At 31.9% G+C, this 22,775-nt stretch overlaps 1 protein-coding gene across 1 annotated transcript in view; it reads right to left on the bottom strand.

Moving 5' to 3' along the window:
- Nucleotides 1-22,258, bottom strand: part of LOC149491042 (sodium channel protein Nach-like) — a 29,085-nt gene extending 6,827 nt beyond the window's left edge. Inside the window, exons 1-10 of the mRNA XM_089698760.1 lie at nucleotides 22,107-22,258; nucleotides 21,370-21,466; nucleotides 19,625-19,734; nucleotides 18,923-19,088; nucleotides 12,926-12,934; nucleotides 11,738-11,902; nucleotides 5,537-5,648; nucleotides 3,506-3,559; nucleotides 2,192-2,330; nucleotides 1,305-1,411 (exon numbers count right to left, since the gene is read on the bottom strand). Coding sequence (XP_089554886.1) covers nucleotides 1,305-1,411; nucleotides 2,192-2,330; nucleotides 3,506-3,559; nucleotides 5,537-5,648; nucleotides 11,738-11,902; nucleotides 12,926-12,934; nucleotides 18,923-19,088; nucleotides 19,625-19,734; nucleotides 21,370-21,466; nucleotides 22,107-22,258 — 1,111 coding nt within the window. The remainder of the gene's footprint in view (nucleotides 1-1,304; nucleotides 1,412-2,191; nucleotides 2,331-3,505; nucleotides 3,560-5,536; nucleotides 5,649-11,737; nucleotides 11,903-12,925; nucleotides 12,935-18,922; nucleotides 19,089-19,624; nucleotides 19,735-21,369; nucleotides 21,467-22,106) is intronic.
- Between the last annotated feature and the right edge of the window lie 517 nt (nucleotides 22,259-22,775).

Genomic DNA, 22,775 nt, shown 5'->3' with positions numbered 1-22,775 from the left:
TAGCTAATATTATGTATTTTTGTTGTTAGAAAGTAAACTTAATTTAATGTTTATAATACATTATTATTGGTATAAATAAGCCAGTGTTCGTCTCACATTGCTGTACCTGCCTACCTACCCTACCAGGGCCTAACTTTGTTCTGGCTATTTTATTTTGATTATTTGTAATGAATAATTACAATTATAATAGAGTGCAAAAAATAAATACATGCGTCAATATATTTTGTGTTTTTTTTTAAACAATTTTTTTATTTAAAAAAATATCATTCCGACCGCGGCTTTGCCCGCGTGGAATTAGATTATATTGTGAATCCTGTTTTATCCCACAGAAGTGTTCAGTTCGGATAAAAAGTATCCTATGTGTAAATCCAGGCAATTAGCTATATTTTATCAAAATTGGTAATGTAGTCTTGACGTGATTAAGTAACAACTAACAAAAAAATATACAAATTAACATTCAAAGTTTCGCATCAGTTTTACTGTATTAGTGATATCTTCCACTCTTGACTTTGACTGAGAAGAATTAGGGTTTATAACTTCTTTCAGAAATAGTACCTTTCATTTCTGGGCATGATGTAATATCTACGTCAGCATCAAATTCTATCTAAATCAATTCAGTAGTCCGCGTTATTGAGTACCATTTCATTTTTTCAGAGTTACAATATTTTTTGTTATTTTAAAGATTATTTATAACCTGTATTATTTTGCAATAAAGTAAACATTACGAAATAATAATAATTATTAATAATGTCTAAGTAGTTGTTAAACAGAAGATGATTTGTTTATAAGCAAGAAAATAAAACCAATAAATCAACAATTAAATAAATGTATAACAATATTATAACTGTATGACTCCATACATGTTTGTCCCGAGTCGGCCAGCGGCAGCGCGGCGAGTTTGCAAGAATGACTTCGCGCACACCCGCGTTCGCGATAGCGAGCTATTAGACTCCGCCCGCCAAGCAGTGGATTTTTTTTGTGTATCGTCTTAAAGTGAAACTTTTATTACATCGTCTCAAACTATTTGGTCTGTGTAGCGCATGTCGCGTGTATCGCGGCTGCCGAGTAGGTATACCTACTCGGCAGCCGACCGACACGCGACATGCGCTACACAAAGCAGTGTTCGGAACCGTTCGAACAGTTTCACTTTTACCGTGGTTTCATAAAACCACACAACATTTTTTTTTTTTCAATTTGATATATTTTAAAGAAGCCGTGATTTAAATAAACATGGCATAGATATATAATAAAAATAACTGTGTCAATTTATTATGATTTTATGTGCAGTACATAGAAACCCTTACCGAGTAAATTCTGCCAATTGAAGTTTACATCCCGTCTGTACCTCGTAGAAACTAAATCATTGAAGAACACGTTCAAAACTGATTTATTTTCCAAGTCAATATTTTCGCTGAAATAAATACACACGAATTAACTTGATACGATGAATACTTTAGTTTTTTTAATAACTGTAAGTAATTTGAAGACTAGCCAATCAGAAACTCAAAGACTATGCAAGGTAAGTATAATAAACTTTTGAAGTCAAACATAAAGATCAAAATGCAGTAATGATCTGAGTCAGTAATGATCTGAGTCTGTATAAAGTATTAGACTCGCATAAAATCACCATTGAATAGAGATCAGATTTATATAAGACAACTTCTACGAAAGTTTTTAATTTGATGTGAATAGCTGTTTACATAAATGAACAAATATAAAATTTTCCATAATATTCAAACTTGTTAATAAAATTTCTAATATCAACTTTAATAAGAAGTTGACAAGCTATGTATAGAATAAAATGTAATTTTAACTTATGATGACACGTGGATTTAATTAAGAATGTCAATTTCTATGAAACATAATTATACTTAATTTTTTTATCATCACTGCTGAAATACCACCTATTATATAATAGAACAAACATATCACAATATTAAATCAACTTAATGAGCTAATAATTTTTATTTTCAATCTTATTTATAAACAACTAGCGGTCCGCCCCGGCTTCGCCCGTGGTACATATTTATGTTTTCTCTACATAAAAACCATCCTCGTACTTCAAGGAATATAATAAAAAAAGAATTATCGAAATCGGTTCAGCCGTTCTCGAGTTATGCGCTTACCAACACATTTTGCGATTCATTTTTATATATAAGATTAGGGGCTAACATAATATGATTTTACGTACAAAAACGTAAGTCCACCGAGCGGCACATTGTTGCTCATTTCGCCAAACGCTGTCTCCAACGGATAGTCAAAATGTTCACATTCTGGCAGACATTCTATAGAATTCTGTATTGACAAACCAACTTCTTCCGTCTGGTTATCTATAATAAATATTCAATTGTACATGCATATTTCTCATAAGTTAACGATACAGGTTGGTAAAAGAAAAGGTCTGGTCTTGGTCTTTTACCAACCTTAATCTGAATTATATTTTCAATAGGTTATGAGATGGGGCTTAACAATCATGGGAAGTATTGGTTAGTTTAAAAGAGTGACGTTTTCAAGAAAATAGTGTACGGGTTCCTTCTAGGGAAGCGCGTACCATCTTAAACCTTAGCTTAACATCAGGCGAGATTGTGGCCAAGCGCTTCCTTAGTGTCAAGAAAAAAAAATGCTTAAGTCACTGTTATGCTAAATTGAAGGTATAAATTATACGAGTTTATCTTTACAAAATAATTATTATATTAATAATATATGTATTATCTTCCCAATGCTGGCACACGGGCCTCCTATAAGGGTTCAGGCCATAATCCACCACGCTGGCCAAGTGCGGTCACATATTATCCGAATTATATACCCTGGTTCGAAATAAATAATATAAAATATAAATACAGTTGCAAACGTGGACTGAATAATTTGTTTTCAATGTAATATCCAACAATATGGATATTACATTTTACCTGCGATTACAAATACATGCTACGAACTCAATATGTAAATCAATTAATAAATTCATACACACGAACCACGTATCGGTTCAGTGAGTTCCATTTAAATCATATACAAAGCCCTCAAATCCTTAAAAATGGCTGAAATTGATTCTTACCTAATTCAAAACAAGCTAGTTTTTGGTAAATATATTGCTATTTGAATACGAAATGCTTAATTATAGGTTTTCAGTCAAAGGTACTGCATTTGGTAGAAAATACAGTTTGGTAAGTTTGTTAGTAAAGCATGTGAACACTAAAGGGAATTTGATTAAATTTCCTTTTCACGTTTCTTGTATCGATTTTATATAAAAAAACTATTGGATGCAATGAAAATATTTACATAGTTTTCGTGAATGTTTTAAAAACTAAGTTAAGTTAATATATAACGTTCCAACTCAACTTTTTTGTAAATAAAGTTTTGGGTATCGGTTCAAATTTACAATAAAAAATTGACGTATTTGTTTTTTTTTTCTATAAACATCATGGCTACTTCATTGTTTCCTTTATGATAAATAATTGGTAAACACTATAAGTATTTTTATTCAATACACTTATACTTATTTTACCTGCAACTTGGCGAATACAATTCATATCGTAAAAATTGCAAGGTCGCATCTTCTCTGTAAAATAAAAATTTAATTATTTTTAATGAAGATCAAATTTATAAATTAGTAGATTATATACATCAGCTCCTTGGTCTTTAGTTCAAAAAATCTTTTAGAGTAAAATATCGATAGTTTAAAATTGATAAAAAAATGCTTATTATGTTTATCTAGGCGGTTGTGAACTAAGGAATAATTATTATTATTTCAAACTTTTTATTTTTTATAGAGAGAGCAGCCTCGTGAAGTAATGTCATTGCGAAGCAGGATAAGAATGTCACTACACAAACGGCACAAACGACTGTTCAGTTAATTTTGATCGTTCCCTCTGATCCGTCAGCTAACTGAAAGCTGTTGTTGGTGATTTTTTTTTGTGAATTGAGTTGGTCCTGAGGGATATTCTAAACTCTCCGGTCGGTTCGGTCAGTAGTTCGGCTGAGGTAAATGACGTGTGCTGTCAGCATTTGATTCGCGAAGCTGCTCGCTCTGTGGACACCGCCTAATAAAATGTTTCAAACAATATTGCCCGCCATAGAATTTTCCAGAATAATTGTTCCGTCGTTAATTAATCTCCAATTATCTGGATAAATCTGTCTGATATATTTGATAGCCTTCATATTAGTCAAAGATACGTGATACTGCACGTATTTCCTGAACAGTGTTGATAACAAAATAATGTTATCGGTTATAAAAAACAAAATCTGCTCGGAAGATTTCAATGAGAGAGATATTATCAAAAACAAGTGCGCAAGATGACATAGCTTACCGCACTGCATCTATGGTTGATGGGTAGTGATTTGATGTCAATATCTTTTTGATAATTTTTTTCTTTGTTATTGCTACAAGGATATTTTGGCCCTTGGATGCCAGACGGGCGTGGGTGTTAAATAAAGTTCGCGGATGCGCAAAAAATCTTCTTTGGTCCAGGGAAATTACGAACGAAGTCTTATAATTTTCCAGGCTGATTTTTCTAATTCCTAGTTATCGTCAGATAATGAAGTGCTTAGGCGATTTAAGCTTTATTTATCTAGGTAGTTTCGGTTATTGGAATGGGATAAAATGTAAAATTATTTTACAAAGGGACATCGTAACCGGATCAAAAAACACTCTCTCGTATTTTAAAGATTCTTAAAGCACTTTTGTAGCAATATACATTTTCAAAGAATGTTGTTATTGGTAATTTTTAAAGGGCAAGGTCAATTTTTTATTTCATCTTAAAGAAATATCAATACCTAAGTAATCCCATTTGCAATTACCAAATTTTTATATAACGCAAAAGAAAGTTACGATGAAACGATGAAAGATACAATTACATCCTAAATAGGAACGTATATTGCAGAACCATGCAATGATCAATTACGAAGTAATCTGCGGGGTTCAGTAGCAGCACAGACTCAATATTACATATGTAATTACTCTCTTTAATATTTTCGTTTACCACAAACAGAAACTAATTACATCTGCAGATGGCATATGCAGAAATGTATTTCTCTACTTTAATATTTCCCATGTAAAGGAGCTGTCATAATCCTGGTATTAGCTTTTGTAAAGCTGAATTGGATTTTATTTAACGTATATACCCTACCTTACCTTATACCCTACTTTGTACCGTTGAATAATAAATAAGATAAGGTATTATATTATACATTGTATAATCCATACTAATATTATAAATGCGAAAGTAACTCTGTCTGTCTGTTACTCAATCACGCCTAAACTACTGAACCAATTTGCATGAAATTTGGTATGGAGATATTTTGATACCCGAGAAAGGACATAGGCTACCTTTTATTGCGAAATATGTACCACGGACGAAGCCGGGGCGAACCACTAGTTGCAAATAAGGTTGTCCGCCGTCTTTTTGTACACTTCATGAGCTAATAATAGACTGTATTAATTTTTACAATATTATGTTATTCTCTATTCTAGCAGGATGAAAACATGTAACTGATTAATTAAACTTGCACTTTACAAACTTAACTTAAGCATACTTACCTTTGATTGGAAAATAAAATGGAGTACACTCGCAATTGGTTTCAATGCTTTCAATCTTTTGCAACGACTTGCAGTTGTGGAAGGAATAATGTACGAAATCACCTATATGCACCTGGAAAAGTTAATGGCTGGTCAATTCTTCTTCACTCTTATAAACTACAGAGTTTTTATATTGGTAGGGTTATTTATGCGAAAGTAAGGAATCGAGCTAGCATAGCATATTATTTATCACAGTAATCAAGAAACGTGCTAGAATGCACGAGATTAAAACTCTTTGTATGTACCATTAGTTTTTAAAGAGGCGTTAGAATTTACACATATTTATTTTCTGGCAAGATTACATAAAATACGCAAGCAAAATCAATCGATAATATTCGCTTAGCTGATTTTCAAATATTTTGGAGTGACCAGAGGAATCAGATAAAAGGGAAGATGTGGTGACAGAGCTGATCAGCCCCCGTATCATATTGTCTTAAAGCAGTAATACTTCCAGTGTGGAAATATGACAGCGCTATATACCTAAGTCGTCTATTACCATCACTGAAAATAATACTTTAAGACGTCATGGTAAACCCCCATAATAGGACTTCCACGAAACGTTGAGGGTAGGTGTATAAATAATAAATTATACTCTTAATAATTCATTTCTCTCCTATATGGAAGTGCTGAAACAGCTTGACCTAAAATTCCTGAGTCGACACAAGAAAAGACATAATAATTCGACTATTAGCGAGAAAATCCATAAATAGTTATTTTCCAATAACATATGAAAGCACCCACTGCAGTAGTTGGAATCACTAACGACACATTTAGAATCGTTTCAACTTAACTCATGTTCCATCTTTACGCAATAGAAATTTCTAGAAACGAACAATTGACAATTCGCATCAAAGCAAACATGATTCTCGTTTCTGCTGAACACATTTCTCTTATGTTCTGCACAAAATACATAAGCAAAATGCAAAAACGTACAATTAAATATTGAGGTACTAACATAGTATTTACTAATTAAATTAGATTAAGATAATAATGATTTGATGGTATCCAAGATATTTCCAATATCATTACAAATTGCGTCAATACAATATTGATATTGTGAATTTAAATACGCACGAAGGATAGTGGAACGTGATTGGCCGGTGGTACATGCGCAAGAGTTGATAGTGTATCTTATAAAAGAACACAAGGATTATGTTAATACGCACGAAAGCTAAAAATATCGCGACAGGTCAATTTGGAACACTGATTGTTTTTTTTTTTGTTTGGAATTGTCTTTTGTTGTCTATATACAAAAAATTAAGAAAGCGTTTTGGTTTAAAGTCCAAAAATCTACCTCAGTTCATGATTTTTTTCCAAAAAACCTGATTGTAAAATAAACAAATTAAAACAACCATGCCCTTTATCATATTCGAAACTTTAATATACATTTTTTTTAGATATGTACATTAAGAATCTCAGAAGAAAAACGGTTATAACTAGAGTTAATTTTCGGTATTAAAAGGGAATTCTACCCGATTCAGGCCTTAACAACAAAAAATTTATCAGTTTTGCCGTGATCAAAGTCTGATGTTCAAAATGATGTTGCGGGAGAAATTAAAAGTTATCAAATATGTTTATAATTATTTATATTCAAAACGCTTTAAAAAGAAACTATGAAATAAAAAATTAAAAAAACTATCAAACAACAACCAAAAACTAGGTATAATATTATCACATTGATAACAAATGAATCATTTAGATTGCTTTCTTCTTATCTAGTGTTATTTAATTGATGCCTATGATGATCCTAATGTTCAGATAAAATTCATATTATCATAGATATTATAACTTCAAAGTTATCAAAAATATAGAAAGCGAACGTTTATTTTACAAGAATTTTAAATACCTTTTGAACAGCTGTAATTTTCGCTTATCAAAGATTTTTGGCTTAGCAGATTATTATTAATTTCTATTAACGGGTGGAAATAAATATTGTGCCCTTCAATAGCTAGTAGTTATAACTTATAAGCGGAATTTGAATATCTTTTATAGATGTTTATCTTAGTATATAATACTAGAGGTCCGCCCCGGCTTAGCCCGTGGTACATATTTCGCAATAAAAGGTAGCCTATGTCCTTTCTCGGGTATCAAAATATCTCCATACCAAATTTCATGCAAATTGGTTCAGTAGTTTAGGCGTGATTGAGTAACAGACAGACAGACAGAGTTACTTTCGCATTTATAATATTAGTATGGATTATCCGTTCATTAATATCCTTATTTTTTGAAGGTACAATAATTAACACTAAGATAATTAATTAAGAACGTTATATACATGAGAAACATGATCGATCGATTAACAGATTGGACTAGTCCATTTCAAACGTGAATCTCTGCCCAAGTCGTTCAATCAAGATTTTAAAAAGAAAAATGTATTCTACAAATACATATCCTATCTATACCTACTAATATTATAAAGCTGAAGAGTTTGTTTGTTTGTTTGTTTGAACGCGCTAATCTCGGGAACTACTGGTGCGATTTGAAAAATTCGGTGTTAGATAGCCCATTTATCGAGGAAGGTTATAGGCTATATAACATCACGCTACGGCCAACAGGAGTGGAGCTACGGGGGTGCAACCGCGCGGAGCAGCTAGTGTATAATATTTTCAGCACACCTACTTATTCAGTATTCTTTAAATCTGAAGCCAGAATTAAAAGTTCGAAAATACCTCATATTTATTTATTTATTTAAGACACTTCATTGTACAATACCAGTAATTACAACAGATAAATAACATAGAAAACATGAACATGGCAAGTGTACAATAACAGACTTTATGGCTCAAAACAATCTCTTCCAAGCAACCATAAAAATAAAGAACATGTACGATGATGGTAAAACGAAAAAGAATCAATGACATATTATGAGTAACCAGCAATATTATGAACTATTTTTATTCGCGAGTATTTCCTTGAAACCCAAATATACAAAAACTAAATATTCGATAGTAAATTCGCTATTTGTAATCTTCGTATCATTTAATCCGCGATCAAAATATCGCAGTCCGCTGATAAGGTCACTAATAAATACTTACAATGGATTTATGGACTATAGTACTACCTCTGAGTTTTTCCCTCCATTAATCACGGAACGTTTTATGTAATATCGCTATGGAGAAAATATAAATAAATAAATAGGTATTTGTTTATAAAAAATATTCACAGATTCAGTGTTCTAAATATGAATAGTTAAGAATACATAAAGAAAAAGCATAGTTTTATTTTTATTATAATTATAACAATTGTACGAATTTAATGAGGAATACGTGCTTATTAACAAAACTTTTTAAACTAACGGATTTTTTTGATACGAAGTGTACCTAATTTCTTTTTAGTAATATAGGTACCAGAAAATGTTATACATATAAAAGTCAAATAATTTTGACCGGATTCAATATAGATGTTTACAGCAAGCGCGCTCTGATTAAATAAATAGATTATCTATATAGATTTCTATATATTTCTTTGCACGTGCAATGTGCATTCTCTAAAGTCTAAATAATAATTCGGTAGGATAAGTAAAGGCTATTTTAATTTAGCATAAAATTATTCCCACACTGAATTATCCAAAGCCCATTTCACTCTTGTGCAATTAAAAATTAACACATGCTTTATAAGAATACCTATAACAATATTGACTATATCTTTACTACTATTATAAAGCTGAAGAGTTTGTTTGTTTGTTTGTTTGTTTGAACGCGCTAATCTCAGGAACTACTGGTGAGATTTGAAAAATTCTTTCGGTGTTTATCGAGGAAGGCTATAGGTTATATATCATCACGCTAAGACCAACAGGAGCGAAGCAATGCGGGTGAAATCGCTGGGAACAGCTAGTGTATTAATATAATAATCGAATCAATATCAGAAAACGAGCATGTGGCTTTTGAAAGCAGTGATTATTATTATTGAAAAACATAAAGTCCGAATAGGTGAAAATTGTATAATGTGGTAGTCAGTTGAACCGTGAACGCCTCCTCGGAACAGTGGTTGACGCGTAAGCGTAACACCGAGGGGTCCTGGGTTCGATTCCCGGTGGAGACGAAGAAAAAAAAATGTCTTGGTCTGGTTGGACACAGAAGGCTGATCAATTAAGACAATGTTTCTAAATCTAAAACCTTTACTACTAGTTAATATTAATTTTAATGCCATTTAATTATTTTATAATAAAGAACGTGATAAAATAACAAACAAAACAAACAAATTCTCAAAGAACGATTATCTATCATGTGGTTGAGCGAAAAATATATCTACCGTTGTTTTATTATCTGTATCAAATACTTATCAGCCAACACTGCCCTTACAAATGAGAAATTTTAATCCTTCATCTAAACAACACCTGCTATATCTGAAAAATTATAATATTTTATACTAAAACATTATTGATACTGTAATCAAACCATCTATGATAAGAAAATTTAAATTTAATTGTTATCAAAAGATTGATAACACTCACTGATACCGAAGTAATAATTTAAACGCCAACCACGGACAATGACAAAAGTAATAAATAATAATCTTATATATAAAAATGAATCGCAAAATGTGTTGGTAAGCGCATAACTCGAGAACGGCTGAACCGATTTCGATAATTTTTTTTTATTATATTCCTTGAAGTACGAGGATGGTTCTTATGTAGAGAAAACGTAAACATGTACCACGGGCGAAGCCGGGGCGGACCGCTAGTCTTATATATAAAAATGAATCGCAAAATGTGTTGGTAAGCGCATAACTCGAGAACGGCTGAACCGATTTCGATAATTCTTTTTTTATTATATTCCTTGAAGTACGAGGATGGTTCTTATGTAGAGAAAACGTAAACATGTACCACGGGCGAAGCCGGGGCGGACCGCTAGTAAATAATAATAATGTTGTGACAAAGCAAATAATGAAAGATTTAAGTTTCCCGAAAAACTTGTGTACAAGTTATTCGGGAAATCTGATTTTATTATTGATTGATTATATTATATTTGATTATATAACGTATTAAAAAAAATAATTAGTGTGACGTGCTCGGTTTTGAAGCCGCGCGCGCTAACTAAAAATGCCGCGCGGAGGGCTATTTTCAGCGTTAAATTAAAATTATAAATAATGGAGATAGAATTCCGAGAGTCGGGAGATTTTCGTTGGAAATTTCCTCTTCTTTAAGAATCTTTTTTCAAAATTTCTGAAATGTTAATAATTTCGGAGTTATTAACAATAAACGAAATACCTTTTTTTGCAACTTAATTTGTTTATAACTTTTGCAATTTTTTGTGTGCTAATACACATTTCCGATACATTTTTCTAGACGTCATTCCGAATCAAATGAGCTATCGCACGTATTTTTAAGAGACTTATCTCTATTTTACGCCATTTTCAACTTATCACTCAGACTACTATAGCATATCACATAGAAGCGAAATCCCGAAGTCACAGAGCGCGAAATCTCGTTCAGATAATTGATATTACAGCGAAGTTACCGCTTCACGGTTCACTTCAACAGGTGCACGTGTGTACTTTGTGTGCGAAATATTGTGAGATATTGCAATATATGAAATGAAACGGCTGATTAAGGTATTAAGGCTACAACGTATATTAATAATATAAGCTATATAGAGTTTGCGTCTGATTTTTTAAAAGCTTTAAGTACAGGTAGTGTTTTGGTACCTAATATAGGTTGGTAAGGTAAGGTTTTCACTAGTAAGTAAGGAGTTTTAAATAGCATTATGTGCAGGAAGTTGCCCTATAGCAGTATTATCACAGTGTTATATCCAGAGGGAAAGCACTGTTACCGAATAATATATAGTACTAGCGATCCGCCCCGGCTTCGCCCGTGGTACATGTTTACGTTTTCTCTACATAAGAACCATCCTCGTACTTCAAGGAATATAATAAAAAAAGAATTATCGAAATCGGTTCAGCCGTTCTCGAGTTATGCGCTTACCAACACATTTTGCGATTCATTTTTATATATAAAAGAAGAAGATTATCTATAGAAAATAATGAAATTGGAAATAATACTGTTATACTAATGGTACGGGGGCTGGTGGTGTATTGTTATAGGTTTTTTAGATCTTTTTTTTTCTTTTGCACCTCCGTCATTTTTATACGTAATTTTAATGCATCATGGTGTGGGTGCAGGTGTTTTGTTATTGCTTTTTTATTCTTTTTGTTTTTACCTACCTCATCTTTATAATAGCATTTCCGCTTATCCGGGTGGAATGTCCGTATCCCGGGTGTACTGTAAGTGGACTCTGGTGATAGAGCTATCATCACCTCCTCAGCAGGATTGATCACCCGCAGTGATGAGTCCAAGTCGGGGTGGTTGTAGGCGTTCTCTATGAAAACCTGGTAAGAATTATTTATTTGGATATAAATTCATTCATTCATTGTAGGTATTACTTAACAGAACCATTCCTATTAATAAATATTTATTTCTTAAAATTTAAACTCAATTTATTCATTTCCAAAGCCTTTATTGAGGCCCATTCAATTGAAAACGTTCAAAATGAACCAAACAAATTGATTATTTTATTGTCCTGTACCAATTTAGTATTTTCGTACGCTAAGTTCGTACGTATGATCTTACGCGAATCTTATAAACGGCTGTACATTGATTGAAACCTAGGGATAAATAATATACTTAATAAATAGATTTGAAATCCGGGAAAAACTCGTTATTTTCAGGAATTTATTTTTTAGACATCCAACTACTGCGTGGCAATTAGCATACTATTACCGTGCAGTAACAAATTAGGCATTCTACGTTGTAACGCTCTACCGGAGGTATAAAGTGCTGCATTTAAGACCCATTATGTGGTTTTAAATAAAAGTCTAAAGGTTTGCAACTCTGTTAACAAATTATTCATCGATTAGTTTCTAAACCAATCCTACCTAATATTATAAATGGGAAGGAATCGAATTGAATTGAATCATTCCGAAATTTATAAATTCCGATAAAAATTTAAAATGTTACAAATGTATGACAATGACTGTTAATTTTCTTTGACCACGCAAGCGAATAAGTGGTCAGCAGCTACAACAACAACTGCTATTATAATAAATACAATATTCAATCATTGGCCATTTACGTCTATTTCAGACGATTATTCGTAGTCAGTAAGGAGTCTCTATCTACTGCACTTCTTACGAGTATAATATTATAATTATAATAAGGGCCAATTTTTCAATGCTTGGATAAAACTTATCTGTCCAATAAAGTTTACACGATAATATTAAAATGTCACCTAAACTGTCAAATACAGGCAATTACATAGAATACGTTTTTAAAATGGTACTTTTATACATCATTCGACGAATAAGTTTTAACCAAGGATTGAAAAACCAGCCCTAAATATAATATTAACTTACCAAAGTCCCCTGTGAAGCGGTTAAAGTACTGAAATAATCATTGGGGTCCGTTTTCAAAATAACAGTGAGGGCCGTTTGATACCCACAAGACGCAACTCGACGAGGCGCAGGCATGTGTAATAACTCTGTGTTACTATACAATAAAAATATATATTTTTATTTTTTATAAGCTGTTTTTTTTTTCAAAAAAAGGAACCCACACATTTTAGCGTGCATACCTACTGGCTGTAGAGAAAATATAAAAAAATAAATGTTCGAGAAAATTAAAATAACTTGTTTTATTTTTCTAAAATGGAATATACTACAAGTGTTAGTATCACAGGTTATCATGCAATCTACATTTTTATAAAACTTTTATGAAAGTAAAATATACCATATTAGCGCTATATTACATAATATGTTTAAAAAAGTATTGACTATTGATCACAATAATCATGAATATTTCTTTTTCAGACATTCACCAAATGTCGACAGTCAGTTATAGTAATAAGTAGGTACCTTTATCTATACGTAGTAATAAGTAGGTACCTATTACTATAACTAGATTTACTATGATTATGGCACATATTATTTATTTTATGGTGTTTTGACTTGCCCTAAATGTGACCCTAAATTCCTCGCTAAAATTGACTACATTAGCTCCGAGCGCACGACAAGGCATTGTCCCTCTGTGACCGTAAAGAAGACACAGCAGTCGCTGTAGCCGAAATCGGTAAGGAGCGATTGTTATTATTTCTTTTATATTGTTTACTAGCTTACCGACCGCGGCTTCGCCCGCTTTGTCTAAAACCTAATAAATTTGTATACTAAAACCTTCCTCTTGAATCACTCTATCTATTAAAAAAAACCTCATCAAAATCCGTTGCGTAGTTTTAAAGATTTAAGCATACAAAGGGACATAGGTACAGAGAAAATTTTCACAACGCAATAAAGTAGACGAAAGCATTTAAAACAAGCTCTAGCAATACAAGCATAACAAACTAAAATCAGTTGCGATATTCAAAAGGGAATAAGGATGAAATTGTAAAAAGGAAGTGTCGAGAATTTTGATTTCAGGATCTTTTCACTGCTATTTGAATGACTTTATTGGGCTGTATTTCCGCTAACTGATATATTATATTAATAACCATGTGACGCAGATATACACTGGGGTAGAAGCCTTTGAAAATAATGAAAAGATAAAAAAAATCGCAGTCGGATGAAACCCATTAGAGAAGGAGGGGAATATGATAAAAATGTAAGGAAAAATAAATTACGGTCAATCCGAGTTCGGGAAGCGGGAGGGGGGAGCTTTTAAGAGAAAAAAATGGTTTCTCTCAATTTCCGACAAAACTACAAGTCCTATAGAAAAAAGTTCAATGGCAAAGTTGTAGGTAATTAAAAGTTCTACAACTTTTGTATTCACAATTTTTTCATATAACCTAAAAATTTAGGTGAAAAATTCAAAAAACCACGTTTTTGGTCTTTTATTTCTATCTACTTCAAAATTTATTTTTTTTCTACGAAATTTGGTGAAAACTTACTTTATTATGTCCCAAATACACTGTAATTTATTTGATTGAAAATATTTATTTTTTCGCCTTATTTTGAATTAATACCAAAAAAACAACCTAATTTTCAATCGAAAAGTCACCCGTCAAAATATCAGCTTTTTTCAAAAACTTGGGGTGCCTTTTATTCATTGAAATCTCTACTTTCATATGGTGTAAAAAAAATAAACACCACCATAGTAAATGTTCTCAGGAAATGCATACAAACAGTCTGAAAATTAGCTTTTACTAAATCAGGCACAATTCTTGAACTCTATATCTTCTCTTGTATCGGCTTTTCGGTAATATTTCAAAAGAAAAATAATTATCTGTTCTAAGTTTAATATTTTACAGCATATTCAAAAGCAAAATGATGTCGATAAAAACATTTCAGGTAGTTCGAAAAGTGTGCCTGATTTAGTAAAAGCTAATTTTCAGACTGTAGTTGTAGTTTTCACCAAATTTCGTAGAAAAAAAATAAATTTTGAAGTAGATAGAAATAAAAGACCAAAAACGTGGTTTTTTGAATTTTTCACCTAAATTTTTAGGTTATATGAAAAAATTGTGAATACAAAAGTTGTAGAACTTTTAATTACCTACAACTTTGCCATTGAACTTTTTTCTATAGGACTTGTAGTTTTGTCGGAAATCGAGAGAAACCATTTTTTAACCGACTTCAAAAAAAAAGGAGGAGGTTATCAATTCGGCCGGTATGTTTTTTTTTTTTTTTTTTTTTTATGTATGTACACCGATTACTCCGTGGTTTCTGAACCGATTTACGTGATTCTTTCTTTGTTCGATGCGGGATGGTGTCGAATTGGTCCCATAAAAATTTTATTCGGATAGGCCCAGTAGTTTTTATTTTATGAGCATTTTTGTCTGTATTTGTAAATGTTGCAAGTGCAAGTTTGAAGTCGGTTGTTTTTAACGCAGTTATTGACTTGTTTCTCTTAAAAGCTCCCCCCTCCCGCTTCCCGAACTCGGATTGACCGTAATTTATTTTTCCTTACATTTTTATCATATTCCCCTCCTTTTCTAATGGGTTTCATCCGACTGCGATTTTTTTTTGTTTCAAAAATTATCTACTCTAGTCTAATAGCTAATATTATTATGATATTATTTTAGAAGATAATATGATATCTTTATCGGATTCAGTTTTACATAATTTAATTATATTTCTTTATTCATTGATACAGTGTGTTTCACTATATATAATTATTATTAAACGAAGCCACTTTCTTCTCTTTACCGACTTGCACTATGTTTTCAGCGCGGACATATCTTTCCACCCGCAGCATCGCCCGCACAGAAGAAAGAAAAACCCGCATAGTTCCCGTTCCCGTGGGATTTCCGGCATAAAACCTATCCTATGTCCTTTCCCGGGTATCAAAATATCTCTATACAAAATTTCATGCAAATTAGTTTAGTAGTTAAGGCGTGATTGAGAAACAGACAGACAGACAGAGTTACTTTCGCATTTATAATAAGAAAGCCTAGAGATTTCAAATTGTTTTATTAAATGTTTATTTACACAAATATGTTTAAAGTAGTTAGGGCAAAGTCATAATGAAAGTGGAATGCACTTCTACATATTACGTCCATTTTATCAAGAATGCAATAAATTATGCAAGATTTGCGTTGATAATTTTTGGCTTATAATAATAGGTACTATTTTTAAATTATTATTATTGTATACAGAACTCATAACAAACTGGGCTTTTTCCTCTAATACAAAATAAACATTTATCTTTAAAGTTTATTTTATCGAAATAAACAGAAAATAAAAACAATCTTACTAATTAATTAAATCACAAAGCTTTACTTACGATAGAGGACATTTTTTATTTTTAAATCCTTTTAGTTGTCTATTGACAATGTAAAGGCAAAACAACGCCCATATTGTTATTAGACTAATTGGAATTTAATCACGTTTTAACTGTTATATTTTTTTTTCTTTTACTTCCCACGCTCAAGTTAATAGTGGATAGTATACATAAGAATGATGAAATTCATAAACGGATTAATTGCGCAGTAATATGTAGGTAATTAAGTAAGTAATGATAATATTTACTCGAATTATTTTTGAAGTATAAAACGGAAGCAAATTGTTAAAATATTATTTTCAAATTATAAAAATGTTATTTATGCGAAAACTTTTTCAAGCAATAAGCGAACAAACACACAAAATATAGATATTATTCAGTGGTCAAACTAGTATCGACTGCGTAATAGTTGAATGTATTAATTATTATACTTGTAATCATAGGATTATTTTTCTAAAATTAATAAAATGTACTTTCAAAAAAAGTGTAAGTATAATTTTGTATATGCTTATATATGAAAAGCTGTTTAGGTGATCAATCAAACATACAAACACAAATAAAAAGTGATTAATGGCATAATATGCGATATTTTTCAAGCAACAACCAAACAAACACACAAAATACATACTCCGTAGTCAAACTAATATCAACTGCGTAATAATTGAAGGCGCAACAGAGACCAACAGTGGAGAAGATGTGTTGAAACAACTGTTCGCATCTGTACATTGTGTTCTTCCACATACATCGCTCTATTAAATTGTCACACGATATTGTAGGGGATAACTGAAAGTTAAAGAGTTCTTACAGACGAACGGCGAGTTGTAAGCTTTTATATATTTTCTTCTATAATAAAGGTATAAAGATTTCAATCGGGCTATGAATTCATATTATTTTCATAAGGATTGGCAAGCTTTTTGTTAAATAAGAACTTTGAAAGGGATCGTGAAATTTAAGAAAAAGGAAATGTATTTTTTTAATAAATAATATACGAGAAACACCTACACAACAAAAGACATTGCTTAGTATTTGAATGGTAAACATAAACATAACATAATAAATTCAATCTATACCATCAAAACGACTAAACGACAATCCTTTTCGTCCCAATCAGCCCAACGATAAGTTACTAAAGGTTACAGGAAAAAATACTAAACCAAATCAATAAAGAATCATGACGTAATGAGACGAATAAAGCATTTTTCAACGTAAGTACAATCTCAGACGATAGTCTTCTTAAGATACCAACCAACGACGTCATAACTTAACAAACTACAATGCCTCTGTATCTCTCATATAGACTTAATAAACAAAACAACACTCATACTGCAATAGAAACAGAGACATGAACAAAAAAATCAAATTTCAATACAAACAGCATTTTAATTTTTTAAAAAACGGGATCCGGTCCCGTACCTATCCTTTATAAGATTATCCGCACTTACACAATTAGCAATATCAAGCTATGATGCCCATCTACAGAGATTAGTGTAAATCCGCATACGATTCAATTACCTACTATATTAGCAACAATCCTATTGAATTTCATCTATTTTTATATTTTATTGAATAACTAGATGAACCAAACGTTACATGGTGGAAATAAAACTGTTACTGTTTTCTTTCAGGGCATCCTTATATATAATCCTTATAAGCTAAAAAAATATACGAAATATTCCGGGACCTACCGAGTAAAGACAAAACATTTATATAAAAATCGGAAATGCAGCCAAGCCAATTTGATTGTAATATTCTAAGCAACAAGTCGTAAGTCTAATTAACCAACTTTGATTATTGCAAGAATTTTCTAAACCATGGCTTGATTTACAATTTATTGATTGGAAATTAAATGGTTACAAACTTAGGGCCTCAAAAAAAGAGGGCCCGACAATATTATATACTTCGGAAGAATAATTAAAACTCCGCCTAGTAAACACTAGCATACAATTTCCCTTTGACGTGGTTTTTCACGTTATTTTTACCAATAGTACGATACGTACGATACGTACGATCATGTTTGTATTTAACAGGAACTAGATTTCAACGATATCACGACGGTTTCTCGCTGAAAAAGCTTTTATTACTTTTATGTAAACGGTTCACGCGAAATTTTTATTTCAGTTCATTCTTGTTTTATACTTAAATGTTTTGTAAATAATAAATAATTAAAAATAGTTTCACCATAAGTTATTCATTGGAAACAATTTGGGGCCTCTATTCCATTGTTGAGGCCATATCCAGATTTCTTAATCCTGTATCGATATAACCTGAGGGCTAAAGTACATGTAATGCAATATTCATATTCAATCTATTGAACCGTACTTGATAATCTCTAGGAGTCTAGGATTATCCATCTATCGGCGATCTGCATGTTATGTATATTAATATGATTTTTCTTTGACTGCGCGGGCGAAGCCGCGGGCAGAAACCTAGTATTAATATAAACCAAAGCCCACTGATAGTTTTAACTGTTCAACGATCATACATTTTTACATGCATACAGACATTCATATTGATAATATTAACCAAACCTCTCCAAAAGGCAATACCTGTAACTGCAGAATCATCATACATCCTTACATACAAACAAATATTGGGTCCCTATTAATTTCCTATAGCACGATAAAGATGATAAATAAGATACGTACTTCGGTAAAAAACGTTTTCACAGATATACTGTTGAAGTCCAAAATTTCTTGCAGCACTTGTAGTTCCTCCACTTGTTCTTCAGTAGCTGTTGAAGGCATAAACAGTAGGGGAGCCAGTTTGAGCGTCTCAAATACGAATTTCCTTGATGTGTTGCTTGGAAACGTTCTAAAAAACAATACAGAAAATTTTTTGAAGAATATAAAAAGTTCGAACACGAGGCGAATGATGATTCACTCCGGTAAGGCGGAACACGAGGGTTTATCCCGCCACGTGTTCGAATTTTTTATATTCTTTAAAAAATTCTCATTTATTAAGCATATTTTCAAGGCTATAAAAATAAAATACAGACAGATAAACATACATAATGCTTAATGTTGTTTATTTTTTTTATGCTAACTGAAACCATGGTGGATGTGTATTATTTGCGTTATTGTCTAAGTAGCTTACTTTCAAAATATTAATTTTAATGGTCTTGTTTGATAGTAAGAGATAGTAAAACGACAATAAAAGATTTAGTATGGGAAGTGGCGTCTTTTTCTTTTTAGGGCGACAATCGACCAAATCTAGTTTTTGAAATACAAAATAGTGTAATAAACCAAAGTTATTACGACATGTATAAAAATGTATAAAGCTTTTCACTTAGACTGAGCTAAATTATGAGCTTTTCTATAAATATAGGTACATACTACTAATATACTTACAAATTATCAGACCATGTCTTTGCTGCAGATAGAGATATAAAATTCAAACTGCATATAGTCACAGCCGGGAATGGGACGTCCCAAATTGGACCCTGCGTGCTTTCTATAACCTATAATATTGATAACTATAGATGAAATGATTACGATACTAGAAAGTAATTAAATATGTTATTTAGCGTTTGCATAAATAGTAAGATTCTAGTAAGAATGTCGTTCTGAAAGGAGAAAATTAATCGTAGGAACAAATTGCGCTATACCGAGTTCGAGTTTAGTTTCGAGAAATGCGTAGGTGGTAAGTAGCAAGAATTGGGTAGGAATAAGTACCAGCTAATTGACAAGAGTAAAAAAGGCATTCATTATGCGCTTCAAATAGTAGGTTTATTTAGTTATTTGTATTTTGTACATAGAAAAAAAAACCTAATTTTTTATCATAAAATGTTGGGTACATTCGAACCTTTATTCAGATATTTCTGTCGATAATCAGTAAGATAATCAGTAATAAGTCATTGCTATATAAATAAATAAATATTCAGGACAATTTTTCACACACGGCACGATCTGATGCCATACTAAGCTTTCGCTTGTGTTATGGAAACCAGATGGCTGATAAACATACATATATAATTTTAAATAAATACTTATATAGATAATTAACACCCAGACACAGAGCAAGCATCTATGTTCATCACACAAATATTTGCCTCGGGTGGGAATCGTACCCACGACCTGTGACTTGGAAGGCAGGGTCACTACCAACTACCAAAACCAAAAAGCCAACCGGTCAGTCATATTATAAACCTATAACAAGACATAGAGACCTCTATTTCCGAAGTCAATTACTACAGACCATTCGTTAGTGGGCGACGGATAGAACATTCGTGATTCAATGCATATTTCGATAAATAACCTTTGAACTTCAATCATTCGTGGAAACGTTTGACGTAAGCCCATGTGAGGCCAACAAATATTTTGGTTAGCAATTAGAGTTTCAAAGCCTATATAAGTGCAATATTAACGTAAATACTGCGTCTGTTGGAAGAGCACTTTCCAAAAGATTATTGTTGTATGCGCTTGTAATATAATGGTACTTCTAAAATATATGGAGGCTCGCAATGTTTCGAGTGGATTAGCGTTTGCGTTTGCGGTGCCGAATGAGCATTTATATATGAAATGTAAAAGGTCATAATTTATACGTGAATTGTTGAAGTAGGTACTAGGAGTAGCTTAATGTTGCACTTCAAAGCAAGTTGTAAGCAAATTGTTCGTAATTTATAAAACTATGGGTTTTTTAGCATTCGACATTAGATAGGTATTAAGTAATTGGTTCTAACTTAAACTTCATTCACTCTTCATTTCACTAGATTTGTTTTAAAAGATTTCATAAACAAGACTATTGGACATCTTCCGTGATTTGGTAATAGATATCCGTTGTGGTTAGTGAAATCTCTAGTGTGCTCATTACCACAGAAACAAACTTGTTTTGGTTTGATATTGTTAGATTTTGATATAAAAACTCAAACTCAAACTCAAACTCAAACATTCATTTATTCAATTAGACTACTATTTAGTAGCACTTTCGAATCGTCATTACATAGTATTTTTAACATTTACCACCGATTCGGAAAGCAGTATCTATGGAGAAGAATCGGCAAGAAACTCCATAGTTGCTCTTTTAAAATAATGTCAATAAATTTACATAATATGTATATCTAACTAGGTACATAATATGCCAAAGAACTACTTACCGTAACTATAGGGTTTCGATCATACCACTTATAAGCTGTTACGACAAAATAAATAGCAAATCCAATACTGATACAAACTGCTAATGCCCAACAAATCCTGAAAAATATTATAAAATATAACTTTTTCTTGGCAATGAAAAACAATTCATAATTGCTTTGCTTGGAAATCATGTTCAAAATATTTTTTTTTTATATAAGTGCATTTTACCACAATGCTCTATTCATACAAACACACATACAAATCTCAATACCTAGCGCCATCTATTGTTGAGTAGCGTCACTAAAAATATAGTTAAGTGTTCCAGTCTTGTTTTTAATCATATAGATCACTTATTAATTCCTTTACAAGTAAACCAGTAACTGCGAAATTGAGTTCTGCACCTTAATGAAGATATCTAATAACCAAGCCATAGCCGAATTTAAAATATGAGCGTGCATGAAAATATGAATTATTTTTGTAGCCATTAAAAATGCTCATGTTATATCAAAATGAAAGGTCAATATGAAATAAAAACTAATGGTCGTTAACTATTATAGTGAGTCGCCATGAGTCGAATATTTTTTAGATTTCAAGATACAGAAAGATGATAATATAGAATTTAGAAGTAACAGCAACTATGCAAGTATTAGGTACGAGTACCAATGTCGTATTATAAGAATAAGTGGGCTGATGTAATGGATATTTTATATTTGCTATTATTTTGCATTCAAATGAATATTTAATAATTTATACGCACCTTTCCATCCTGCTCAAATCTTCCATAACAATATATTTGAATCCGTGCAAATCTGTGCGATTGCAAAAATCCACAAATCTACTGTTCGCATGTTCCCTTTTATTTACCTTTTTTTCCGAAGGTTTTACCTTGATGTGGGTCTTTTGAGCCATATTTGAGCGCAAATGGAAGTCAACCGTCAATATGTCCACTCACAATGAAAAATAGGTGTGATATATCATTGAAGTACGAACGGTAATTATAACCTGTAGATCGAATTGATAGCTAGGCACGGACTTGCTAGTTGCTATGTTCTATATTATTTTAAACGATGCATAAAAAATATACCAGGTATTCTTCCATATAATTTCGATATAATAAATGTTGATGGTTCAGTAAGTGAATGAAAATAAAACAGAAGGTACCGTGAAATATGCCAACATTGCCCACAACGGGTATCTTTACCCGAAGATCAATTCATAAGAAAATTTTAAAATTGCAAAAATACCTCCATACTCTGGCAACATTCAAAGTATTTGGTGTAACATAGGTTATATATTTGACAACACTGCCTATTGTGTGTGTCGCTAACTTAAATCAGCAACTTGCTGTAACTCGTCGATTATCATGTGTGATTTCGCGGGCAAAAAATGGTGAAAACTGAAAATTCAATTTCAAGTTAGAGTTTGT

This window comes from Colias philodice, chromosome 1 (assembly GCF_061535455.1).
Source record: "Colias philodice isolate Cphi_HAF_F1 chromosome 1, ilColPhil1 Martin Lab GWU primary, whole genome shotgun sequence".
Taxonomy (NCBI): Eukaryota; Metazoa; Arthropoda; class Insecta; order Lepidoptera; family Pieridae; genus Colias; species Colias philodice.
Note: the sequence above shows the minus strand (reverse complement) of the source record. Positions and strands in the feature narration are given on the sequence as shown.